We start from the raw sequence: 27,605 nt of genomic DNA, 5'->3' as shown, positions 1-27,605 counted from the left end.
AGTAGGCCTGTGCTAACGGCTTTGCACTTCCAGCAGAAACGCTCCACGCTGGTGCCTGCCGAGCTGTGGAAGGACAAGCGTGTGGTGCTTGTTTTCTCTCGGGGGACTCAGAAGCAGTCATCACAATCGACTCATTCGGTTCCCACACTCTTATCCACTTACGTGTCGGACGACTTTGCTGGCTGAGTGGCATTTTCTGTGTGGGGCAGCAGGGCTTCGTGTCCCAGGGATAGTACAGTGCTTCCCTGCCGGAAACATTTCCAAAACCCAGAAACTTGAGAATAGATTTGCCGTGTGCGTGCATGTAAAATAAAGACCTGCATATATTGTTAATTGGGAAAAAATCAATTTGCCAAACAGTACATACAAGTGGAACCAACCCATTTTTTAACATTTATGTCTTCAGAGATGCATGGGTTTTTTCATACACACATCTTGTTAAAATCAAGGTACGAACAGTGACTGTGTGTGAGAGGGACTGACGAGTCACGTTTGGTTTCTCCTTCGCACTCTGTCTCCTAGTATTTTTTCAGTGAATATGCTGTATTTTAATGAAAAGTAAAGCCTGTAAAAGGGTAGCCCTCAGAGTTTCAGGGAACAGAGCCCCCAAAAGTCGTCTTTTTTGGAAGATGTCATCCCTGTTTTTGAAAGGTACCTGTGGGGACAGTGGCGCCTGCCCTCCGCGCACTGTGCAGGGCCTGGACTGGGGGTCCACACACTCTGTGGAGGTTTCTTTAGGAGTGGTTTATTCCAAGTCTCTCTTTTTAGCTGTCTTGAGTCCCTGGCCCCCAGCACCATGACCATGGCTTTAGCTCAGGCCCCCAGCATTGCTCCTCAGTTTCCTCTCTGCGCCCCTCCATCAGCCGCCCCCCAAGTGCAGGTCTGATGGGCCGCTCGCTCTGATTAACTCCCCTCAGTGGATTGCCAGGGCTCCTGGGGCGGGAATGTGAACTCCTTAGGGCCACGTGCAGTGCCCTCCTGCATCCCCATCAGCATCACCTCCCGCCCTTGTCCCCTCCACCCCCGGGTGCCTGCACCTGCTCCCCCTCACTCTGCGCACTCGTCCTCTCTGCCAGTTCTCGCTGTGGGCTGACGCTGCCTCGGAGCCTGTCCAAGTCCTTGGTGCTCTCGAGCTCAGGCCGGGCACATCCTAGGTCCGTGGTCAGCTCTGTTTCCCAGAGCTGCTTGCTGGCGTGGACCACATGTTTTTCATACGTGCTTAGAGGCTTAATAGGCTATCTTACAAAACGAATGCATAGGGATTTAAAATATTCTTCTAAAATTTTTCTCTTCATCAATTATGCAATGACCCAAGAAGATATTAAAATAGAAGTTAATCTTTGGCACCTTTGCTTTCTCTATTTCTAACCCTTACTCTTCTCAGAGGGAGATGTTCCCATGTACCCAGCCTCCCGCTATTCCAGGGACAGGGAATGGCTGTCTTCTCAGACCTGCCCTGCACGGCAGACACAGGAGGAGGGATGGGGCTTTGGTCCACTCAAACCTGGTTCAGCCGAGGCTCTGCTGTCTCCTTCCTGGGAGATTATAGGAACATTAGTTAACGTCTCTGTGCCTCTGTCTCTTCGCTTGATAAAAGAAACTAAAAAGACTTCCCTCCAGGGTAGTATATGTAAGTCACCTGCACGCATTCATTCGAGAAACATTTATTGAGTGCCTGCTATATGCTGGGAACATTTTAGTGAACAAAACAGAAATGTGTGCTTTTAATGGGAAGAAAGACAAGAAGCAAATAAGAAGTAATAAGAGCCAGGAAGGCCATGCAGCAGGGTGGGAGGGGAGGGTGGTCAGGCCAGGAAACCCTCTGAGGACGTGGGGACTGTGAGCCACCTGGAGGGAGTGAGCCTGGAGGTAGAGGGGGACAGGCAGAGAGTAACCCCAGGAAGGAGGAGGCCAGTGCTCCTTCCGCCCAGCAGGGGGAGCAGCAGATAACGTGGCCCAAGCTGAAGTCCCAGGATCCTGGAAGTCAGGGTGCAGACAGGTTTTTATTCTCTGCTTGGTAGGATCATCAACAGGAAGGACTCAGTAAATACATGTTTCTCCCATCTTTGCTTTTTTTCTTTCCTGTACTTAAACACTATGGAAGTTGTTTTCTAAACTATACCATGGTGATGTAGCCCAGGGCAAGTCATTTAGCCTCACTATGTTTTTTGTCTGCTGAACTGCCAGGAAAGATTATGCCTTCTTTAATCAATACACCTATAAATTAGCGCTAAATGTTGAGAAAGTACTTTGAAATTTTGGGAAGTTATACAAATCTGGAATTACTATTATTACTGTAGTGATTCCTGGGCCTTCTGGTGCCTTGGTCCAGGGACTGGGGTCAAGCATCCCACTCCACTTTCTCGTATTCCTGGCTCAGTACTGGCTGTATCAGCTGCTTAGATAGTCAAAATTGTGTGTTTTGGCTCCTCACAGTCACACTCGGGGTAATTGGTCATTTGTCAGAATGAACACTGACATTTGGGGGAAGAACAAACACTCTGCTTAGGCAGGATGTGTCCGTGTTCAGTGAAGTTCATGTTGATGTGGCAAAGTCCGTCCAGTGGGCTTGACAAACTGCCCAGGGAATCCAGTCATGAAATGACTTAAACTGTATCAAACCCTTGTCCGTAGAAGCTTTCCGGCACTGTGCTTTGAAGTAGTCCATGCTTCGAGGTGAATGGTGCTGTTTAACTTTCTGGAATGAGTGAATACTGAACTTGAGTATTTTTTCCTTTTTTTAAAATTTTCTGTCTGCTTTGTATTGGTTGTATCTGTTGGTAAGGTTGTTCAGAAACACTGGAGTAATGCAGATTTGGGACAAAAAAGACATCATCTAGTTATCCCTCTGCCACATTCAAATGTAAATGGTGTCTAAAAAATTCTTAAGTTTTTCAAAGAGGTTTCTCTACTTAGGTTAAGAAACCTGAAACCTCTTATTATGCATAATCAACTAATGCTTGGGAAGTTCTTCCTTATGTCTGGCTCAGATCTTCTTCTGCAATTTGAGTGCCTTTTTTCGTGGTCTGTGCAGATGGAAAACAGCTGCCCACCTCCCCCAGAACAACCTCATGTACTTGAAGATGGTTATTAAGTCACTCCCTAGCCATCTTTCCCGTGGACTAAATAGTGCCTTCAACCATCTTCAAAGTTCCCATTTTCCAGTCCTTTAATCATCTCTCGATCTTCCCTAATCTTTTCTACATCCATCTTGAAACGTGGACGCCAAATTGGAGCATAGCGTTCTACGTAGACCCGTTCACTGTCGTTACCTTTTCAGGCCATCAGGTGTCATTTTCATTCATATGGGAAATCAGCAATTTTATCAATATCCAAAAAGATGAGCTGCAGGACTGACTGTTCCTTTTATAGCAGACCAAGCTTGGGTTTGTGGTGCAGCTCCTGGTGTGGAGTCTGAGGCCTCTGGCAACCCAAACTCCAGGTCTGTTCTAAGAAAAACACCCAGTCTCTTGACCTCCTTCCTCCCCATTCTGGATTTTGTAACCAGTACTTTTTCCTCTTAGGCAAAGCTCTTCTATACAGGACTCTCCTGGTTTCCATGTCTAAGTCAAATGCATGTATAATGAACATGAAATCCCTTGAGTGTCTCACTGCCCCCCAGACAGCTTGCTTTGGAGCAGATAGGTACAAGGGGCTTATTTTCTGTGTCTAATCTCATTGAAACCCCAGGGGAAGGAAGATCCTGAAACTTGTTCAGAGAGCACAGAAGGTAGACAGAAATGAAGTGTCCATTGCTCATTATTGATACTGAGAACTGCAGCATGTCACTGGAATTGTCTTGATCATATGTCATCTCCGTTGTTCAGGCCTTCAGTTGGTCACGTTGTGGCATCTCCCTATCTCCTCCTCCCCATTTTCCCCAAAAACTTGATTTGCTTGGGTGGAAATGTTGCTGGCATGGGGATTTTGAGAATCATGATTGTCAGTGGGCTTCTGTTCATGCCCAGCCCAGCCCAGGCACTCGGACATTTCACTCCTGGGTCAGCTGTTGCAGAAAACAGACACGCTAGCGTCGGCATTGGCCATTGTGTGACCTTGGGCAAATGCAAGCAGGAGGTCAAGAACAAGTGCTGACCAGAATGATTACGGGGCAAGACTTCATTTAGGCAAAGCCTAAATTAACATGACTATCTATATACTACAGGGTCTGTGTGAATTATATATGTGACCAAGAGATTTGCTGATAATCTGTGATATGAAAGCCCTGGCTCAGTTTTCCGTCTCTCCAGATGTGGGTGCTCATTAAGCTACGTCTCCTGAGTGGTGGTTGTCCTTGTACTTTTGAGAGAAGTCATGTAAATTGCACATTGCAACCAAAACTTGTGGATACCTGGGACATCAGGTTTGGGATGATTGGTGACTGGGGCCATTTTGAATGAATGAATGAATGAATGAATGAATGAATGAATGAATGAAATGTACTCCACTACATTTCACATCAGGATACAGGATTGGAAGTGCCAACTGTTTGTGCCTGGATGTGCGTGGGTTCCAGAAAGGTGCAGGTCCATGGACCATGCCCATTGAAAGCTGGATTTTCCTGGTTCCATTCTGATCAGTCACCAAGATATTATTTATGTGCAGTTAAAGGACATTTAGTAGACTACCAACATTTTTTTCCTTCTTTAATGAATTTCAGAATCCAATTAGCCAAATAAGACTTTATTAAATTTGGCTCTGGCCCGGTAGCTCAGTTGGTTAGCGCATTGTCCGATGTGCCAAAGATTGCAGGTTAAATCCCCGGTTTGGGGCACATGCAAGAATAAACCAATGAATGCATAAGTAAGTGGAACAAAGAATTGAAATAACTAAAAAGACCATCAAATTGACCACCTGAAACCACATGCCTGCGCCACAGAGCACTGACCCTGCAGGTGAGGGGAAGGTGCTGCAAGTAACGTCTCCGTTTTCTCTGTTCCAGTCTAACAGGCAGCCAGCGAAGTTGAACCTTCTCACCTGCCAGGTGAAACCAAATGCCGAGGACAAGAAGTCTTTTGACCTGATCTCACGTGAGTCCTTTTTCTCTCCGCGATGGTTACTGTGGATGCTGACAGCTGCCTGCTCCCATCCTCTGGGCCTTGAGGCAGCAGCACTTCCAAGCAGGGCTCCTCGCTGGCCCCACAGTCGCAGCTCTAGGAAGATCCCTTGGGTCTCTGAATTTACACTGAGCCTACCTCCTCAGAGTGAGAGCAGAGCCGTGTCATATCTGACACGCAGCGGACTAGAACCTAGACTTGTACAGTAAACTAGACCAGTTCATTACCATGATACATAGCTCTATCACCTTAGAGAGATTTTTCTTGTACATGCCCATTTCTCCCCTGTATCCGCTAAATCACAGTGTTGGGTGTGAGGCCAGACATGGGTATTTTGTAGGAAGACCCCAGGTGATTCTTGGGTGTACCTATGGTTAAGAAGCAACGATGAAGACTCAGAAAGGCAGATGTGCTGCTCTGTTTGAACCCTTGATTTGCTTAGACTTTTATCTTTGCAAATTTGAGCTTTTAAAGGAAAAATTATTCCTTTGGTTCCAAGCGTCACTGCCTTCAAACTCCATGAATGATGACACTGTTCTGTCACTCCAGGAGTCAGTGCATGCTTTTCTCTTCTGATGGAGGTGTGTAATGACACCTGCTGACCTGTACCCTGTATTCTCACAGTCTGCGCAGAGTTAGTGGGGACATTGTTTTCCTCCAGTCTGGCTCCCTGTGCCCGCACCGGTCCCATGGCTGCACTTATAACCCTCGTGTAGCTGAGGGGACACCTCTTTGTAAAAGCTGTGCCAATACAGTGATGTGTGCAAATACAGTGAAATCCTGCGGCAGTGCCCTTCAGCATCCTTCCTTCCCCACAGAGCCTCGGGCATGCCCACAGCCTGAGCACATGGTCTGTGTGTAGGACGCAAAAGCTCGTTCCTACCCTGACATCCTCCTGACATCATGTGAGTGGAAGCCCAAACACAGTCCTGGCCCCCAGGACAGGATCAGTCCGGAGGCTCTTTGCAGGGAGCCTCAGCTGGATTCTGTAGCATCTATTGAAGCTCAGAGCCCCTGTGATCTTTATGACCAAGTGACTTCTGGGGTTATTAATGAGAAGTTAGGGTTAGAATACAGCTTCAAAAAGCCTGGATTTCAGAGCCCAGAGGGTATGAGCCATGAAACTACAGTCATCAGTTATTGAACATCTGATATGTGCCAGGTACTTTACGTACGTTATCACCAGTCCTCACAAAGCTCTGTCAGTGTCCTATTTGACAGAAAACTGAGACTCAGAGGTTCAATGACTTAAACAAGGTCAATACAGTTACTCGTGCAAATACAATGAAGTTGAAATACAATACAGCACTAAAGTAGAGATTCAACTGAGACTCTTGGGCTCTCCTACCCATCGCCTGTTCTTGGACACAGACCCCATCTCCAGGAGACGGGTGTTAATGCCTAGCCTGGAGCAGCCTCATAGTGCGTGACTGGCTAGTAAGTAAAGGTTGGTTTGACCTGAATATGTTCAAGCCTTCTAGCAGATTCTGAATTTTAAGCAAGAGCTTCTCTCATAAACACGTGCCCAAATTATCCACATTAGGCCACTCCCTCTTTCCCTGGGCAGCAGTCTGAAGGTGACCTTCAAGCAGAGGTCTAGCTTCTTCCCTGAAGCCTGATTCAGATGAAGAACCACGCAGAATTCTCTGGGGCAGACCAAGCCCAGCTGTCAGAGCTGCCCTGTGAGTTAGAAATCATTTCTGAAAAGGCAATTATTTTTTAAAGGAAACAATGAAAGGCAAGTTGAGAATGAAAATTAAAATACTGCATTGGCAGCTAGCACTCTGCAGGTTGTTGCTGGAATCCGCTCAGTCAGGTAGGGCCTTCCATGTCTTTCAGAAGTGCCAGAAGTTTGAGTGGTATTTGCAGTTATTTTATTGCATTCCTATGGCAATTCAGAAAAAGAGTATTGGCAACGTGAATTGTGTACCTGCTAAAGCAAAATGGCTTAAAAACAAAAATAATTTTAGAATCCTACTTTTACTGTGCGGTATTTGTGTCTGTGTGTGTGTGTGTGTGTCTTTGTTCCGTTTTTTAAGGAACTTGTAAAATTTGCATTAGACCTGAAGGTATTCTGCTTTCTAAGGTTTCACATTTTTTTTCTATTTTAGATAATAGGACGTATCACTTTCAGGCAGAAGATGAGCAGGATTACATAGCGTAAGTAGTTCTGAGCTAATGGCATGACACACCTCCATCCTGCACAACATGCGTAACAATTTCTTTTTATGACTGAGCACCATTCCTGGTGGTTCCCCACTCTAGTTTCTCTCCTCTGGGTCCTCATGCACTCTCTCTCTCTCTGTCTAATGTGCCCGGTAAACTCGGGTGCCTCCTTCAAGACTCTGCTCAAGTCCCACCATCCTGGGGGTTTGCTCCCTCCTCTCAGCCCCGGAGCCTCTCTCACCCCTCTTTGATCCCCTGGTTCAGTGCGAGCCCCTGGAGACAAGAACTTCCCAAGCATAAGGACTGTGTCTTCCTGTCTCTTAACCACATCGTCTGCACTTAGAGGGTCATGCTCAATGTTTGGTGGCCAAGTGCATGAGCCAGGCTCCTTGGGTTCTTGCTATTATGGGGAGCAGGGAAGCCTGGCCCCGAAGGAACAGTATTGGTAGGAACCTTCTGGGGGGGGGCAGGGCTCTGTGAAAGGGAGGAGCGTGGCTCCATGAAAGGGAGCTTGGTGTGAGGGGAAGAACTGGGCTTGGTGTCACTCACTCCTGGGTTGGAACCTACCCTCACGTGACCAGATGTGCATCCTTAGGCGGTGGCCTTTTTTCATGTCATCCCTGTTCTGGAGCCATTTTCGTTCCCATTTCTTTCCTGCTGGACTGAAAACAGCATGTGTGACGGCTACAGTCTCAGCTGCTTGGGAGAGGGGGTGCCTGAGTTTGAGCTGGCAGTTAAACCTTTTGTAGTTTGTGGATTTTTAAGTTCCTCTCATTCATAGCACACAGTAAATATTATTTTCCTTCCTTATTTCCATAGAGCCACAGAATTCTGCTCACACCTGTTTCCTTACACTCATCCCTTTTCTCTCCTCTTTCCCTCTCTCCCCCTGCTCTGGAGAATTTTACTCTTTTCCCCTCTCTGGGGAGAAATGATAGGGATCAGAGAGAAAGCAAGAAAAGGGTACAAAGGATATAAAGTTGGGAAAAACAGCGAAAAGGCTGAGAGAAAAGGTAGGAGAGACGGGGAAAAGGGGAAAGGTCTATGGATCATTCATTCATCTGAATATTTACCAAATGCCAGCTGCATGCCGAGACCTGTGCAGTGCTTCAGGAATATAGTACTGAGATGCCTGGAGGCAGCTCGGTCTCGCCAGAAGAGAAGGGCAGGTGTCTGTGCAGGGACAGAGCAGGCAGGTGCTCTGGGAACACAGACTGAGCGCACGCCTTCTTGGGTTGTTGGGGGTGTTGCTCAGAGATGACTTCCAAGAGGAAAGGTAAGCAGCCAGAGCTGGCACGGGAAGGTGTGGGAAGGTTCTGAACACTGCACCTAGGTGGGGGGTTCTGCTGGCCTAGAAGCAACAAGGAAGAAGAGAAAGGAAGCTGTTGATAGCTAGACATGAGTGTAGAGTTGGCCAACTGGAGGGTGACTAGAAACCAGGTAAGAATGGGAAAAGTCAGGAGGGCCGGCCTTCCACCCTCAGATTCAGGGAGGTAATATTTACCCCCCAAGTAGGTAATGTTTGTTGTGATCGTGTCATGCCTTATTAATCCTCACAACCCCAGAAAGAAGGGACTGTGACCCTAGTTTACAAATGAGGAAACTAGGGCACAGTGTGCCTGTGGTCACAGTCCTAGCCATCAAGTGGGGGTCTTATGGTGAAATTAGACAAAGAAGTCCACCAGTGCCCAGTGGACATCCAGCTGCTCTCAGTGTTGGTACCTGTCGTGAGCCAAGCAGCAGGGGCTCACCTGATCGTTTCAAACATACCACAAGGTTGGCACAGTCATCCCCATTTTGAAGATGAAACTCAAAACAGTAGATGTGATTGGAATTCTGGCTCTAATGCCCGCGCTATTTCCAGCTCATCGCTAGTTCCATCAGGTGGTCAGCTCTGCAGTCGAGAGTCCACAGGTTATAGGAAGGAATTCAGAAGTGAGAGGATTGAAAAGTCCGAGCCACGTGCTTACCCTGCTTTGGTTGGCATCGCTCGGTTTACTTTTAGGAACTTCAGTCTCCTTTATAAGACGAGGGAAGAACACTAGGTGATTATTTAAGCCCCTCTTGGAAAGTAACAGTTAGTGTGTGATTCGAGCAGACCATGTTCCTGCCTGTGATGGGTGTTACTGGTTCCTGCTGGAAAAGGTGCAGCAGGCAGTCACATGTATGGGGCACCCCTGACTTGAGTTCCATGAAGAGTTTCCTGGACAGAATTCCAAAACCACGTTGGAACATTGCTTCTCCTCTTCTTTCATGGTTTGCTTCTCTTTTCCCTTCCTCAGAGCCCTAAGTGGCCAGATCAGGGGGAGCACGCCCTCTTCTTTGTTCTGTATTTCAAACCCAGGCCTTTAGTATGCTATTTACTCTTCTGACTTACAGGTAGCTCAGCTGGTGGTTCCTGCTTGCAGGACCTCACACCCTTAGTGAAAGGGCTGCCTGGCCATCCTGCAGTTACGGAACATTTTGCACTTGGAGTGCTCTGAGTGCTGGTGGGGATGTGACAGGGACATTGGAGGCAGTTTCACTGCACCTGAGTTTCTTTCTCCTGAAAAAGTGTCCATTGAAATTGAAGGAAGAAACCACTTCTCACCAGGGAAGGAGGCAGGAACAATGGAAACCAGTGGCATGTTTAAGGCAGGCCTACCTGACTCCTGGTCCTGGCTCTGCCCTTTTAAAAGTGTTGAAATACAATTATGCATATTTTAATTTCTTATATTTTTGTATGTCTGTTACTTTAAAATAATGTGTGTGTTTTTTAATTGTCAGAAATAGCTGTTTTGATGCTCCGCACTTTTGAAATGTAGCCATTCCATTTCACCAGATCTGAATTGTTCCTCCAGAAAATTCAGTGTCCTTTATATATGTATTTTCTGACTATCATGACAGACTTCTTTATTTATTTGTCACGAGCTCTTGAATAAAGAGGCAAAAAATGGCATAATGGAAGGAACTCTGAAAAAGGGGTCGTAGAAGTGCTTTTTCATCCCAGTCTGACACCAGTCCAGCTGTGAACCTTGGGCAAGTTGTTTAACCTCTCTGGGCTTTAGTTTCCTCATGTATAAAGTATTATAGGCCCTGAGAGGCTAGTGGGAGGATTACATTTAAAAAATTAAAAGTACTTAGCACATAGTAGGTATTTGTAATATTAAATAGGCAGGACATCATAATGCTTAAGGAAAGCAAAATAGAGACCCTGCAATCTCAGTGCCCCTGTAACATGCAGTGACTGGCTCTGTTGAATCCAGTCTCTTAAACTATTTTTAACAAAACAATTTTGTTAAAAATTGTTTGTAACTTGAGACTAAACAATAGAAAAAAATGCAGTTTAATTTAAAAGGTATTAAGTGACACCCCCCCACCCCCCATCCCTAGACCGTTGGTTTTGAGGTGTTTTCTACTAATGCCTTTCTCACAGCAAACTGAAGGTGAGCGCCACCTAGAGTCACAGGCGTGACTTGCAGGTCCATTGCTGTCTCTGTTACTAATTCAAAACCTTCTGCAGATAGTCCTTTGTTTCATAGCCATTTGATCCTACAAGACAGCAAAAAAAACTACAGACTCAGTTCTGAACCTCTGTATTCTCTACTGAGAATAGATATTACCTGTCTGTGCAGTGGGTAAGAACAAACTGGTTTGGAAATGTTTTTCCTTTTCTTCTTAAAAAATAAATGTGGCTCTTTTTCTTCAGTGATACAGGCTCCCTATAGATATAGGAAATTACAGAAAGGCAGAGTCAGGCAGTCCATCTAGCCACGTTTCTACATAAGACCACTCGGGGACAACCAGTATTAACACTTCATGGATTTCCTTCTAGCCTCTGTTCCCCAAGCAAAAATACATAATCCATACATACGTTTAAATTTGGGGTTATATCATACAATAGTTTTTTCTGTTTATTTCACAAGCATACTGTGAGCATTTCCCCAAAGTCATTCAAAAATTAGTTAAAATTACATTTCAATACCTGAGTAACTATTCCATTTTGTTGTTGTTTCATGCTTTAACAAGCAGCCCCCTGTTGTTGGGCATTTAGGTTTTTTTATGCATAGATTGGTGGCAAAGGATTTTTTTGTTTAGTACATACTGTGCTCATACTATATATATAATTTAATAGCCTTCGTTTTTTATTTTATATTAAAATGCCATCATGTTTCCATGGTAATATACCTTTTTCATAAGCGTAAGTTTGTTTGTTTGTTTATTTGAGAGAGAGAAACATTGATCTGTTGTTCTGCCCATGGATACATTCATTGGTTGATTCTTGCATGTGCCCTGACCGGGGATCGAGCAACAACCCTGGCGTATCAGAACAGTGCTCTAACCACCTGAGCTACTGCGCCAGGGCTCATAAGCATAAATTTTCATGACTGCTAACGAAATACTCTGTCTGTCTTCGCTCCAAGCGCCCTCACTGACTTGCCCCTAGAGTTCAGGTGCCTGTTGCTGAGCTCGTTCCTGCCTCCTGTCCATGTCTCACCAGCTTTCGTATCCTTGCCTGGGGCTGGTCCCTCGCCGAGTTCTCCCCCTCCTGACGTCCGCTTTGTTCTGTCCAGACGCTAATGCAAGTCCCCGGCGATAGTGACCATTGGCTCTCTCACCTGTTCCTCTCACCTCCCGGTCTCTCTGCTGTGCTGCTTTCTGTTCTCTAACTCTCTTTCCTTTAGGTTTAATTTCTTTCATTTTCTCCTTTCTTTATTGTTATGTGAGAGTGGTGTCTCTTGGTGAGGACAGATTTGGTGCAGTGTAAGGAGAAAACAGTGTCTCTTTCCTCCTGTTTTGACAACAGATGGATATCAGTATTGACAAATAGCAAAGAAGAGGCCCTGACCATGGCCTTCCGTGGAGAGCAGAGCACAGGGGAGAACAGCCTGGAAGACCTGACCAAAGCCATTATCGAGGACGTCCAGCGGCTCCCCGGCAATGACGTCTGCTGTGACTGTGGCTCATCAGGTATGTGTCCCCGAAGTGGAGCTGTCTTGTTAAACATCTGTCCTCTCACTGTGGAGGACAAATGAGCTAGTAACTTAAAATCCTTAGGTCCTTATTGGCATACCCAACACACGTTCCCCGTGTGAATGACCCTTGCTGTTTGCTATACCTGGAAAGTTCCCACTTGCTCTCCCTGCATGCTCACCTGCCAAAATGCTACCCTTCCTAGTGAGGTCCAGTTAAATGGCACCCTGGGCAGCATGGAGAGAGCACTGGACATGGAGTCCATCATCCTGATTCTGAATCACCAGCCTGCCGTTCATTGCCTGGATGACCTCACGCTGAGTCCCTTTACTATTCTGATCTTCAGGTTCCTCATCCTAAAAATGGGATAATAGACCCCAGTTCTTTATGAAGACTTAATGAATTCATGTACATGGTGGCTGACACGTGGCACATTACTTTTCTTCCTGCCTAGTGAAAACTCCACAACCTCCATAAGACATGGGTGTCACCTCCCCCCAAACTTCTGTTTCCAACTAGCATGTGTTACCTAGAAATTGACAGTAGCTAAGTTACTCGGTGCTTTGTAAGGATTATGCTAGTTGTTTTGCTTATATTATCTTATTGAATCTTCCAGAAGTTCTGTGAGCAAGACACTAATATTATCCCCATTATACAGAGGAGAAAACTGGGGACTCAGAAGTTAAGTGACTTGCCTAAGGTCACACATCTAGTTGGGGTCAGAACATGAATGCAAGCCTGTAGTTCTTAACATTATATGATGTTCAGGTTGTGAAAATGGACTTCTGTATGCAACATGCCATAGGCACCTCAGAGACACGTCTCACATTTCCTACTACTTCTGTGATGTGTGTGGTAGTGACTCACTGGGTGTGAGGAAGTGGCAGAGAGTAGTAAATACTTGGGTATTAACCAATGAAAAAGGAGCTCGCCACAGAGAGAACCCTGCAGGTTTGGGAAATAGAAATATGTGCTCCTGCTGTTCTGGAGTCTGTGGGTTGTAGCAACGTCTTCAGTCTCTGAGAGAAACTTGTGCTGTTCAGTATTTACAGCTCTTCCCCAGGGGTGCTGTGGAGAAGCTGTAACTGAGGCGATGCACTAATGTAAGTTGTAACTTGAGTTTAAAGACAGCTGTAGAGCCCGGCCGGGCGTGGTTCAGCTGTTGAGCGTCGACCTAGGATCCAGGCGATCTGGGTTCGATTTCCGGTCAGGGCACATGCCTGGGTTGTGGGCTCGATCAATGACTCTCTCATCATTGATGTTTCTCTCTCTCTCTCCCTCTCCTTTCCTCTCTCTGAAATCAATAAAGGTATATTTTTTTAAAAAAAAGACAGCTGTAGAGCCCTGTCCCCTGTGAGCTGGACCTCGCAGGCCTGCAGTCCCTGTCAGGGGTGATGCTGGTGCAGAGGGAGCACCTCTCTCACAGGCCTCAGGATGTATCATAAAACCACGCAGGAAAAATCTTTCTCACATTTCACAAGAATAAAGAACTTAATTTTGTTTTCAATTCAGTACTGAAAGAAAATTTTTAAAAACTTGTCTTATCACACTTTTTGCTCTCTAACAAGCTATCATAGTAGCCCCAAGCCAAATGCAAGTATCTGTGTCTTACATTTAAATCTTCCCCTTATGAGCCTTTAAAATGTTGCTACTATTGTTTTAGCTTCCTCTGTAGCTGGCACACTAAAATTAGATGCCTTGTTTTTGTTCATTGTCTTCAAAATCCTTTCCACAGAACCCACCTGGCTTTCAACCAACTTGGGTATTTTGACCTGTATAGAATGTTCCGGTATCCACAGGGAAATGGGAGTTCATATTTCCCGCATTCAGTCTTTGGAGCTAGACAAACTAGGAACTTCTGAACTCTTGGTAAGTAGTGACCTGTACTTTGGAAGAAAACTAAGTTTATTGTCATGAATATATTTCATATATTGCTTTGAGTTGTTGTTTTTCCTGCTGAGTACAAAGAATTCTAATCCCTGAATTTTGTTTAACTTGAATAGACATTTAAAATGTAAATTTTGTGGTATGTAATGTTGACTATTTCTGGTTCCTGTTTGAAGAACTGGTGAATCATACATTTCCATAATTAGTTCAGCTAAACTGGCTCTTTTCTTCTGGGATGAGCTTTTTCAAAGCCGATTTTTTCTTTTGGAATTTGTCTTATACGACTCACTAACAAACAGTAAAGGGAGGTTAGGCGTTATACTTACATGTTCTCTTTACCTAGAGGCTTATGTTCTTAAATATAATGACTAAAAAGTTTTTCTCTATTTTTACTGTTTGTAAGTTCCTAAAAGTACACAAGAATTGAGAGTGGCCTGTTAGCTACTGTCCTAAACCCAATCACTCCTTACCCCCTGGCTTCTTTAGGTGGTGAGGGAAAAGCTGTGTGAAGGTGTGGGCTTAGCTTTATAATATGGAAAAGGGTTATAAACACTCACATGTGCTTATAACCAGTTCTACCCTTCCCATCATGATTCACTCAAATTGAGAGCCCTCATCAGGTCCAAGTTAAACTGGTCCCCACAGTACACAAATAGAGGTCAGGGAGGCCCCCTGGGCATCTCCCATAATGCCTTGTGGTCATAAGCCCTGTCTTGCATAATTTGAACGTGGTGTAGTTCATTGTTGTTTATACTAACAATGAAAGTGCTTGAAGTGAAATAAGGCTCCCTCAGACCCAACGCCCCTGAACAAAACATGAGAGAACCTGGAGCTCCAAAAATCTGAAAGCCTCGATTATCACTAGCCTTGTCTGGAGCACAGTACCCCAAAGTTAGGGCAACTAGTCACCCAGCCACAGCCTTGGTCGTCTGAGTATCCGTTAAGCAATGATGGCCTATCTTTCGTTGTAGGAGCCCCTCAATTTAGGAAATAGGAAATTTAGGAAGTACACGAATCACTTCAGTACTGTAGGGAAAAGGCTCAGAGCTAATACCTGAAACTTTCTCTTTAGTATGGAAATTGTGTCACCAGTCTCCTTGACTTGATTAATGAAACCCAAAAATGGAGAGAGTCCAAATCCTAAACACTCACCATATGATGAACTCAAGATTTTCCCCCAGAGACCTGATTGCATGAATATTTCTTAAACTTTACATTGATCCAGAAATTATCTGAATGACGAAAGGACACCTTCAGGATAAAATTTTTTGGAAGGGTCTTGAACCCAGAAGCAAAATGCTTACTGGGGCTTTCTCATTAGTTGCCTGCTACCTCTTAATTTGTACCCCAAATATGAAGGAATCCTAAATTGTTTTCTGTCCAATAAGAGTAAATCTGCTCAATCTAAAATGAGGTATGATCAGGTGTGTGTGTGTGTGTGTGTGTGTGTGTGTGTGTGTGTGAGATGTGTAGGACACGTCATATTCTGTTACAGCATGTATCACACTTTATTTATAAAAATTACTGGTTTTCTTATCGATGGTCCGTTTAGTCTATTAGCTCCTCTGGGAGGAACATGGTTTCCCATCTCCCTATTTTCATCACTAAAGCCTGGCACATAGTAAGTGCTCAGCAAATACTTAACCAGATGGATGGATGGTTTTTGTATCCTGAGTCAAGTGAGGGAAAGCACATATTCAGAAATCTCAAAAGCAGATAATGGGAAACCCTTAAACCAGTAGTAATGAGTTTGCTGTGTTGTGTCTGTTTCTGTTACAGCTGGCCAAGAATGTAGGGAACAGTAGTTTTAATGATATTATGGAAGCAAATTTACCGACCCCCTCACCAAAACCCACCCCGACAAGTGACATGTAAGTACTTCTAGCATATTGAATTCTTTACCATCTATCATTGTTTTTCAACTCTCCCAAAAAACTTCTTAGTTGTTATAGTATCCCCCACCGCACCCAGAGGAAACCCCATTATGAGGAAAGAGCAGAGCAGAGCAGAGTATTTTGAAATATGTTTCTGGAATACACAGATTATTTTCAGCATCACCTTCCCCTAGGGAATTGCAGCTGCTCTGGAGGGTAAATCTTCATAAGGACGATTCTCTCTAAATCACCACATGTTGTGATAAATAGGAGACACACAGACACAGTGGGAGATGCCTGTCAGATTGGCAAAAGTCCAAATGCTTAACAGCCCATGCGGCAAGGCTATGGGGAAACAGACATTCCAGAAACTCCCGTGCTGCTGGTGGGAACGCAGATTGCCTGCTGCCCGTGAGGAGCAAATTCGCCCTACTTACCACAACTAGAGGTGTATTTACCTTGGACTCAGCAGTCCCACTTCCAGGCGTTTATCCCTGCTCCGTCATAGAGCAAGATTAGGAGCAGAGCGAGCGACCGTCAATAGGCATCTGATTAAATGTTTTCTGGTATAAAAATGAGGATGCTGCTTATGTCCTGATTTGGGGTGTCCCCCAGGATTACTGCTAAGCAAAAAAAGCAAGGAGCGGAGCACTGTGCAGAGCACACTGCCTTTGGGTCAGGGAGGGGAGGAGGGAGTGTGGGAATGAATACATGTGTCCTCTTGACGCAGACATGCTGTCCAAATTCAGGAACTGCGTTTTGGATAAATTTGCTGATAAATCCTCACTTTTGAATTCTCACTATTTACTATCTGGGCTCAGACACCAAATAGATTTGGACAGTGACAAATACATAAACATACACTTATTTGAAATTGTGTTTTCTTGAAGAAACACAGGAAAATACACAGTGAACGTCATTGCTTCCTCTGGTGGGTGTAAGCATGAGACTCCTCAGTAAACACCTTTCGATGTCATTTTTAGTTTTGAGTCATGTGTACCTTTAAATCTATTCAGAATTTCTACATTGACTTTGCACCTAAAGTTTTTAATACTGTGGATGACTAGGAAGAGAGATTTAATTCCCACTCACGATCAGGCCTGAATGTTTGACCAGCCCCTCCTTGGTAGTTATTTGGGCACCAAATTTGCACAACTATTATGGAGAACACCCAAGGAACATGTTTTTTTCACTCTGAAATCAGACAGTCTCCCAGTAGGGGCCTTGGCAGTAGCCTTTTCTTGAATTCAACCAACGCATAGCACATGTTCACTTGATGCCTCAGATCATGTTAGCTGCTGGGTAAATAGCAAAACACAAACTAGATATAAACCCTGTCCTCACAATACCTGGAATGTAGAGAGGAAGATAGATTGCAGCTGAAAAATTCAACAGTTAAGTAACTGTGTGGACACGGTTGTAGTGAGTGACACAGAAGAAAAGTCAGGGGTGTTGGGGGCATATGTAATACCCTGACCTAACCTGGGGCGTGTGGCTTAACAACAGCATTCACATGAATCTAGCACAGAAACAACTTCAATGCCTTTTTCACACTAGTGAGCACAAGTTACAGAGAACTAAGGCTTTAAGGACAACCTGTCTGAGCCTCAGTTTCCTTCCTTACCTGTTAAACTACAGAGTTCTGTCAGATGACTAAAATCTTTCCCATGGCACTCTGAAAACTTTTAATTGGTCTTTTAGAATTGTGTTGACTTCTCAAATTTTTCATTTGCGTTATATACTTAACGTGTGCCTGAGTTTGAAGTAGGAGCAAATAGCGCATCTCTCCTGCTATTGCTCAAAGAAGTGGGGTCTGCCGGCCCAGTCCTCTGTAACTGCAGGCTGCCTGCACATGTAAGTGAATATATGTACCAGGTTCTTCATTCTGTCTCTGTTGGAATAACTCGGTCTAAAACCTGGTGTGTCTGAAGGTTGAAAAGAAGTATCTTAACTAAAATCACTCTTCTCCGAGAGAACTGTTGGTCTGCAGCTCTGTCCTCTCTGAGCTCTGGGAAAATAAAGATTCTTTGTCTCATTTTGCTATGTTAGGACTGTACGGAAAGAATATATCACGGCAAAATATGTGGATCACCGGTTTTCAAGGAAGACCTGTTCATCTTCATCAGCTAAACTGAATGAATTGCTTGAGGCCATCAGATCTAGGGACTTACTTGCACTAATTCAAGTCTATGCAGAGGGCGTAGAGCTCATGGAACCGCTGCTGGAGCCCGGGCAGGTGAGGCTTCGCTGAAATCATAGGATCAAAAGGAATGTGGACAGTCCATTGAAAGACGACTCATTATAATGAGACTCTAGTCCATTGCGTGACCCCATCTAAATCAGGACAATTTGAGAGTGAAAGGGATGCTATTAATAATTACTTTGGGGTAACGGGTATGAAGGAAACTGCGCTAGACATGTGGCCACCCTGTTCATGCTTATCTGCCCTTTTTAGGAGCTTGGGGAGACGGCCCTTCACCTTGCAGTCCGAACCGCGGACCAGACGTCTCTCCACCTGGTTGACTTCCTTGTCCAAAACTGGTACGGTTTCTGTTTGTCCGAATACGCCTTGTACGTTAACACAGACCAGTCCTGTTAGTGGCCTAGGTCAGGAATCAGCAAGCTTTTCCTGTAAAGAGCCAGATACTATTTTAGGCTTTGCAGGCCATAAGGTCTGGTCGCAGCTGTTCAACTCTGCCGTGGTAGTATGAAAGCAGCCAGAGATGGTATGCAAATAAGTGAGTGTGGCCATGTCCCGATAAAACTTTATTTATAAAAACAAATGGAGGGCCAGAGAAGGCCTACAGGCTATGGTTCACCAACCCCTGGCCTAGGTAAGTGTAAAATCCTGTCTCTGGGTTCAAAACCTGCAGCACTAGGGAGGTTGAAAAACAGAAGATTTAATAGTGCAGGTCCACATGATGTTCATTGTAAGACAGCAGTGTGTGTGGCTGACATGATAGCTTATTCAAACTTGGGACATACTAATAGGAGTACAGTATTCCACACAGGAGGTTTGAACTTGCTGGATTCTTTATTGGGTAGATCTGTAAGCCATGGAAATGGAGCTTCTCCAAAGGAGAGTGAGCAAAACAATGAGGGCGTTTGAACCCACATATGACATAAGCCAAGTTGTATCAACGCCCAAGCCCCTTAGAGGTGCAGTGGTTAAGAGCATTGGCTTCAGGCACACGTTGCCTGTGTTCAGATCCCTGCTCCATCGTCCGTGTCTTGATGATCTTGAGCACAAGCACTCTGTCCTCTCTGCGCCTGTTTTCATCTATAAAATAAAAGCTGTAATAGCACCTACCCATTGGGTGGTTGTGAAGATTAAATGAACTAAGACGTGTGAAAAGCTAAGAGACAATGTCTCTCATAGTATGCACTCAATAAATTCTGGCTGCTGTTGTCATATGTTGCTTATAAATTTGGGTGCAATGTTAGAAACATCATAATTTTATAATAAGTCTGAAATTTGACTCAGTTGAACTTAAAGTCAGAAATAAGTAGTTAATCTGTAGTGTTAAGCTGGACTGTAAGCCGTTTTTCCCACCAATTTAATTTTTCAGTGGTAACCTGGACAAGCAGACCTCCCTGGGAAATACGGCCTTGCACTACTGCAGCATGTATGGAAAACCCGAGTGTTTGAAGCTACTGCTCAGGAGCAAGCCCACTGTGGATGTTGGTAAGAGCACCACCAAGGGTCTTAATAACCATAGTAGGAGCCTTGTTGGCTAAAACCGAGATTCGCCTGTTGCACCGTAATCTGATCATTGTTTCTTGTCTTTTCGAGATCTGTCCTAGATAATTATGCACATGTGTTTTCCCCGATTTTAGTTAACCAGGCTGGAGAGACGGCCCTCGACATAGCAAAGAGAGTAAAAGCCGCCCAGTGTGAAGACTTGGTAAGCACACAAGAAGCAGGGTGTCTAACAGACATCAGCCCTGAAATGTCGTCCTCAGAAACTGGAATTGGAAGTAACAGCAGCAGATCCATTTTTTTGAATGCTGGCTAAAGAAATTCCAACAAGCACTACAGCCATGTTTGAAAAAACAAAGTTGTCACTCCCCTGTCTTTTGAGTGCAGCTGTGATGTAGGAACTGGAAGGCATTTGAGAGGTGGTATTACCAGGCAGCTGATGGATGGAGGTCATTAGGCTTTCTCTGTAGCTTAATAGTAAAGACGACTTATTTAGGAAGCCAATTCCAAAAATTGGGCAAGTAAAGTTCAGAGTGCAATGATTTTTAAAATGTTAAACACACTGCTCTCCCCTCCATGCCTCTGTACGCACTCACCTATTTTTGATCCTACTAGTTCCTGCTTTCAGCTCCAGGCCTTAGCAGAACACGATGCACTTAACCATGGGAAAGGTTGAGACAGGAAAGATAAGTTACATTCCCGAGTCCCGTGCCCGCAGTGGTACTTTTTCATTCCTGCAGGGCTCCCATGTATGAGTAAGAAAAGCAGGACATAGATTGAACTGGGACTGTCTGACTTTGAGGGCCCACCTTTCACACTTCACTGTCTCTGATTTTGCCCTCCAGCCAAGATTTTGCAGTTTTGAGACTCATTTTTAATAATATTTAAGAAAACTTTATATCTTGGAGAGAAGTCAAGTTATCAAACTAAAATAGGCTGTGCCTGTAATTCCTAGCAGTTTCTCTTCAGCCTGCTGCTGGTGTTCCAGCTTGTACAGTCAGAGATTTGCTTATAATGCAGCTACCGGTGGTTAATTTGGAACAGGGAATAAGGTGGGGTTTGTTCAGTGTTCCTGTAATGTTGGGGGGGTTGGCATTTGAGTGAAAATGGTTACACCTGCTGTTTCTTTCAGCTTTCTCAGGCTAAATGTGGAAAGCTCAATCCACACGTCCACGTAGAATACGAATGGAATCTTCGGCAGGAAGAGATGGACGAGAGTGACGATGACCTGGACGACAAGGTGAGTGTGAATTACGCCTCTGAATTTCTGAGGGCTGCTCCTAATTTTTCTGCACTGTGTAGCCAAGACTCCTCTTCATGAGGTTGTTTTAATCTTTTGACCTGATGTGCCAGCGCCGTTTTCTTGGTTCAGACTTTGCTCCTTGTTGGGTACCACATAACAGCTGTATCAGTCAGGGTTCTCCAGAGAAACGTGTATACATAGAGAGAAAGCATGAAATTTATTTTAAGGGATTGGCTCACACACTCATGAGGGCTGACAAATCGAAAGTTTATAGGGCAGTCTGGAAATCCCAGCAGTCTTGAGTCCAAAGGCAGTCTGGAGCTAGAATTCCTTCTCAGTGGGGGACCTCAGTCTTTTTTCTTAAACTCTTCAACTAATTGGATGAGGCCCACCCACCTTACAGAGGGTAATGCCCTTTACTCCAAAGCTAAATGTTAATCACACTAAAAAATACCATTATAGCAACTCCTGGGCTGCTCTTTGACCAAACACCTGGGCACTTGGCTTAGCCAAGTTTGATTAGCCATCCAAACAACTAATGAGTAAAGAATAAGTTGTCATTTACCGAGCACGTGCCTAAGGGCTGGGCAGCGCAGGCACGTCACCCGTGTCCCCTCAGGTCGTTCTTACCAAGCGCCCACTGCGCTGTTGTCACCGCAGAGGAGAAAACCTGCACACGTGGACATTTTGCAATTCGTCTGAATTCTCAGAGCCGGCGGAGGCAGCCTCCGATCAAACCTACTTCTGTCTGACTCCCGTAGATAGTTCTCAACAACCCCTGAAGGTCCACTCGCGCACCTCTCATTGGATGTGTGCGGACATTTCCTCTCTCCCAGGCAGGATGTAAAGAATGGCCAGAGATGGTCACACAAAGGTGCCCTGAAGGCATTTGCCACTTCGAGAGGAGACAAAGTGTCATACCATGGGTAACCAATGTAATAGAAGTGGGGGAGGTTGCTGAGAAGTGCTCAGAGGACAGAGCAGCTGCCTCCACCTGGGCAGACAGTGAAGACCTTTTCAAGGAAGTGAAGTGGAGAGGGGCTTCTAAGGGTAGGGAGGAGCTTGCCAGGCAAAGGAGTAAGGAGGAATGCATCCTTCCAGGAAGAGAAAACAGCATGTGCAAAGGCCCAGGGGTCATGCTGGAGCTTGGACGACTGAGAAAAGGTTAGAAGCACAGTGTGTGAGGCGACCTTCACGTTGGCTGCATGGAGAGAGGCAGGAGCCTGCCCTGCAGGGTCAGGCAGCCCAGATCAGGAGGGGCACTGTGGGCCAAGTTTGACCTTTTGGCTTTGGATAGAGCCAATTTTCAGATTAACCACCAGTAGCAGTCAGAAGCCAACAGAGGTTTATCGTGGGACGAGCAAGGTTTCCTACCAGCTCTGCCATCATTGTGGAGAATGGGCTGGAGTTGAAAGAAACTAGAATCGGGGCTCTTCAGGAAGCCAGTGCTCCAGTGGGAGCTGGTGGGTCCTGCATAGCCAAGGGGCCCAAGGGATATTTCTGAGCTCTCCTTGCATGGCCTGGTGGCTTTGGAAGACACTGAGGTTCCTAACTTGAAAAGTTGCATGGATGCTAAAGCTATCACCAGAGTGCAAATACAGGGGCACCTCCTAAGCCACTGGAAATGGTTTTGAATCCAAGGGGTTGGAGTTGGACCTGCAGGTCTGAGTCATCAGCATTAGGTGTCTGTGGAAGCCAAGGGTGTGGATGAGATTGTTTCCTAAGAGAATGCACATGAGGAGAGGTGATGATTGAGAACTTCAGCATTAGAGGGTTGGACAGAAAGGAACGTTTAACTTTGTCAGTTATAAGTGGGTGGGAGTCTGTCTGATTGTTGGTGAAAGTGTCCTGCACTCGGGAGGGATTTGTTGATAAAATGTTAAATCTAACTGTGACCTTGTTTCTGAACGCTGCTGATCCCTAACCAGCATCTCTCTAACACGACCCTGGTAATGGTGACACAAGGATCGGAAGTGTAACGTCGGCATCCTTCCCTGTACTGTGGGGTGGCTCTCAGCCATCGTTGTGGGTGACCTAATGAAGCCCAGGGAACCCAGGTTCCCACAGGAGCCCTCCTGGGGTGGAGTCTGGCTTGTTGTCTCACCCACTGTACTGTTATCTCACCCGCCAGCCGAGCCCCATCAAGAAGGAGCGCTCCCCACGACCTCAGAGCTTCTGCCACTCCTCCAGCATCTCCCCCCAGGACAAGCTGTCACAGCCGGGGTTTGGCACCCCAAGGGACAAGCAGCGACTCTCCTACAGCGCCTTCACCAACCAGATCTTCGTCTCCACAAGCACAGACTCGCCCACATCACCCACCTTGGAGGCGCCTCCGCTGCCTCCTAGAAACGCCGGGAAAGGTACGAGCTTTGAGAAGGGCCTCGTGACTCCATCCTCAAACCTAGGAGTCTACCCAGCCTTGAGGTAGAAACTGCAAAGTGCATTTGAGTGGCAGGTATGGAGCGGATGCCAGCACCAGCAATAAGGTAGACAGTGTTGTGAGCACCCCTCACGCATTCTCTGTGTGAACCTCACAGCAGTCCTAAGATGTGCAGTTTGTGCCCCTTTTACAGATAGGGAAACTGAGGCTTACGGAGGTAGAGTGGCTGTCCAAGGTCATGCAGCCAGTAAGTGGTAAGTTGAGATTCAACCCAAGGTCACACAGAGCCCAAATCCTGGGCTTTTTCCTCTTGAGTGTGGGATGGAGTTTCAGTTCTTGAAAGTGACTTCCCTCTACACTCACACCTCTCCTCTGAGGTGGTGATAGCAGCAGTGGTAGCTGCAGTCATGGAGCCCCGAGGCCCTAAGCCTGGCCCTCCTCACCTCCTGTTCACAGTGAGGTGGGTGTGACAGTTGCTGGCACCGTGCGGACGAGGGGATAGTGGTTCAGAGGTGCTGAGTAGGTGACCTAAGGCTCTTGGCTGCTGGGGCTGCTAACCCAAGTCGTGTGTGACCTGAGTCCACCTTCCTGTGCCCTTGGATGAGGCACGAGCTGTGGCAGGATCTCCCAGAGGAGGTGATTAGGCAGTGGTGTCACATGTCTCCGCGGGGCTGATGCCGGGGGCTTGTGGTCCCCCACCCTGTTCTCTCGCAACAAAGTGCTTGTCCCATACCCTGGATCCACAGAGAGTGCCCTGTTCAGGAAATCAGCGTGTTCCCCTGACAGGGACAGATCGAGACTCAGATGCCCACATCAAAGAGTCACGCAGCCGGGGAAGTTGAGAGGTCCCCAGAGCTGTCGCTGCGGTTTGTTCTCTGCCACTGCATCCAGGCGCGGGCTCCCCGTGTGCAGCTCAGCTCACACAGCTTCCAGGGCCTCTCCGCACACAATGCCATGCCTATTGGAATCACACTGGGGCTATTTTCTGGGAAATGTGAGCTTTATTCAAAACAGTGTTTCTTCAGAGCTTATTCTCCATTGAGATAGTGTTATAAATAGGAGCTGTGTTCCTAGAGGGACCCCAAATGGCCTCCTAAGCCATAAAATAACAGAGAAAAGTTAAATTAAGGCTTTAGCATGAATAGCTCTCATCAAAGATAACCAGTGACCGTGACAGTGACAGCACGTGTAAGCCAAAGTTTAACCCGCCAGGTTTTTCTTACTCTCCCAAACTTCTGCTAAAACACACCCAAATGAGGCATCCGAGTCCTTTCAGATCACTAACGCTCTCAGGTTTTAGTCTGTACTGTGAGAGCGTGTGTTGCTGCCACCTGGGCAGTGATACTCCCCATCAGGGTAGCAGCCTCGTAAGAGCAGAGCTTCCCTTTCTGACCCCAAAAGAGGACCGTGAGAAACCTCCAGGCCAAATGAAACGATGGAAGGTGTTTCTCTGAAAGGGTTCATATCCCTAATTGTGGCTACCAACATCGAAGTGACAACCTAGCTAGACTGGCAGGGCCTATACCTGTGCAGAGAGCCTCCAGGTAACAGAATCTTCAAAAAGGTCTATAGGAGAGAGTGATGCCAGTCCTGGGGCCTAAGAAGCTCCCTCACCCCCTCCACCCCTTTCTGTAAGTTTGTCTCAAGGGGACACAGAGATCCACAAAATATACTATCTGACTCAATGCCAGGCATATCTTTCCTGCCTTGAATAAATGCTAACTAGCTCTTTACCAAAGGCCCAGAGGACAAAGGCCAAATTTATTTAATGAACCAGCTGCTGAGACAAGTCCTTAGGACTTGGCCATCACAACTGTGGTCAGCTAAGGATAGACACCCCACCCCCTAAAAATCTCATAATTGGAAAGAGAAGAATGTTCTTCCAGGCTGCGCATAGCAGGCCATCCTATTGGAGTTTGGCCCATGCTGGTGAGATGCAGGAGCACAGCCTTCTCGTGACCTTTATAAGGAACCTGAAACATGAGCTGTGCCCTGCCTCTCGCTGGGCTCACGTGCCTGTGTGCTGGGAAAGTGGTCATGTTTAGAATGGAGTTCTTAGAAGGTGTCGTTGAAGATCAGCTGATGCTCTGTGCAGAGATAACTCCCCCCTGTTTCGTAGCCCTTACTTTTTCCCCATTTCATCCTGTCAAACTAATAGACCCATTTGTGTGAAAATGAGGATGTCTTGACTGGGTCGCGTGGGTGGTCCATTTTCCATGGCAAGTACAGCGAGGTCTCTGCCTGCAGGCCACGGCCACAACTGTGAGTGTAGGGGTCTGAAGGACGATGGCTTCTGGGGAGGCAGAAACACACTCATGTTAAAGTCCCCACTAATCAGAGGAGGAGACTGAGAGGGAAAGTAGAATCATTCTGAATTCAGCTCAGTAATATTTTCTGGAAACTCCAGCTGCCTCATCAAAATGCAAGGAAGTTTGACTTAAATTGCCTTCAAGCAAAACCTCCTTGTGCTTGAGCAGAGCTCAGTCAGCAGCGGAAGACTTGGCGATTCAGAGCCCCAAACTCACCATCCTGGAGCCTTAGACAGGAGCATGGGCTGCCTAACCCCCTGCAGATGTAAGGTCCAGCGGGATGAAATCACAGCCGTACGTTTAAGTGTGGAGGTGTTTCTCACCAGCGCAGCAGCTCCCCTGCCCCTGATTTACATTTATTAAGACTAGAAGTTCCCCAGGCTTGCCAAGATCAATTTGTTTTTCATCTTTAAGCTGAAGTTAGATCATAGAACCAGGATGTATGAGAGCGAAAAGGATACTGAAAGATTAACTTGATCCACAACCCATTGTACAGCGAAGGAAACTGAGCCCTGAGAAGGTTAAGGAACTCCAGGTCACACCATGGCTGAAATAGAAAATTAAAATCAGCCTTGGGGCCTGTCAGACCAGATCTCCTTGTTTCTTCTTTTGCATGTTGGGGAAGATAGTCCATGTCTGTGTTGCCCTCCTGGTGGAATTGTCATTGGGATCCGGAGAGACGGTCCATGGAGAAAGCATTTTGCAGAATGCAGAGCCCTGCACTGCTGTGAGAGACGCCTGTTAGGGTTGTCGGGCCGCGGCCCTAGATGCTCCTAGAACATGAAAGAATGTGGGGAGCAGTACGAGACTGTCCCACAGGACAGGTCCTTGAAACAGATATTAGTTGCTTATAGTTTAACCATGTTTTCAAATAATTTTAAACTATAGAACCTCTGTTTTCTCCCATTGTACAATCCCATACCTTTTATATAGCGATGACGCAAAACGCACCTGAGCTGAGGTAGGTGTGGAGGTTAGTGAGAGGGACGGGAAGCATTGAGCTCGGCCTGGTGCGTAGTAGTGCCCTGTGCAGGGCAGTGCTGCTGGCCTTGGGCCTCCTTAGCTTTAAGCGGGGTCCTTTTGGGAATAGGGGTCTGAGAGAGTCACCCAGGTCTGCTAAGTGGGCAGGTGCTCTGAATCGTGAAACCAGCATGATGTCGGCTCCTGAACTGAGAGAACGGTTCTGTTAAGTAAATGAATGATAAATTCAATCCCAAGATGCTCATTTAACTTACTGAAAAGGAACTGACTTCAAGCTTTTAGAAACATGAACACCTGATATGCCAATTACCACCTGCTCATGGAATCAGTCCCCTAGAGTCAGGCATGACGGGTCCCCTCTGATACCGCATGAATGCCTACGCGTTGACCCTGCACTCGTACACGTTTTCCACATCGTGGGCTCCCTGCTCAGGCAGACCTGAGCCTGGCGCGCTAAGAGCTCTGTAAACACTTGTGCACGCTGCTCGGTGTCACAGAGAATATGCAACCAGGTGCTACCCTCGCCCTCCAGGTGAAGAGGCTAAATAAGTACCCTCAATAACTAAAGAATAGTTTGAGGGGAGCACACTGTCTGAGGGAAATAAGTCTGTGAAGCCAGCGGAAGCCAACTTCCCTGTTTCCTCTTCCAAGAAGTCTTGGCTCCCTTGCCCCACCCACGAGACGGGTTTCTTTCCCCGTAAGTGCCAACTCTTTCCCTATCCTGGTCGCCTTTTAACATTTAGCTGATCTCACAGAGTTTCAGGGTCTCCATGAAAAACCAGCATTGGCTGTGCCTGCTGGGTCACTGCTCGGAGAGTGCGAGATAATGCCTAGCAAGCGCTGCGGACAGCGTGCTTTCAGTACTGGGTTAGCTCCATCCTGCCGCACGCGCGCAGCTCGCCCAATCTCCTGGACACTGGGGACACAGTGAGGAGTGGACAGGCGGTGGTGCCTGGGAGCCTGCACCCCAGTGAGAGAGAAGGCGGGGACACGTGCCTTAGGGGCGGCGGGCAGCAGGGTGCGGGGTTGGAGTGGAGGAAGGAGCACTCGGCTGG

At 46.3% G+C, this 27,605-nt stretch overlaps 1 protein-coding gene across 2 annotated transcripts in view; it reads left to right on the top strand.

Moving 5' to 3' along the window:
• The window catches only part of ASAP1 (ArfGAP with SH3 domain, ankyrin repeat and PH domain 1), a 281,349-nt gene that overhangs the window by 228,384 nt on the left and 25,360 nt on the right, over positions 1–27,605 (top strand). For both annotated transcript variants that reach the window (XM_081117415.1, XM_081117414.1), the window contains exons 14-24: positions 4,943–5,030; positions 7,169–7,217; positions 12,010–12,173; positions 13,912–14,045; positions 15,843–15,934; positions 17,987–18,173; positions 18,393–18,478; positions 19,507–19,622; positions 19,775–19,842; positions 20,770–20,877; positions 23,012–23,240. In XM_081117415.1, coding sequence (XP_080973541.1) covers positions 4,943–5,030; positions 7,169–7,217; positions 12,010–12,173; positions 13,912–14,045; positions 15,843–15,934; positions 17,987–18,173; positions 18,393–18,478; positions 19,507–19,622; positions 19,775–19,842; positions 20,770–20,877; positions 23,012–23,240 — 1,321 coding nt within the window. The remainder of the gene's footprint in view (positions 1–4,942; positions 5,031–7,168; positions 7,218–12,009; positions 12,174–13,911; positions 14,046–15,842; positions 15,935–17,986; positions 18,174–18,392; positions 18,479–19,506; positions 19,623–19,774; positions 19,843–20,769; positions 20,878–23,011; positions 23,241–27,605) is intronic.

This window comes from Miniopterus schreibersii (genome assembly GCF_964146895.1).
Source record: "Miniopterus schreibersii genome assembly, chromosome: 17".
Classification (NCBI taxonomy): domain Eukaryota; kingdom Metazoa; phylum Chordata; class Mammalia; order Chiroptera; family Miniopteridae; genus Miniopterus; species Miniopterus schreibersii.
Note: the sequence above shows the minus strand (reverse complement) of the source record. Positions and strands in the feature narration are given on the sequence as shown.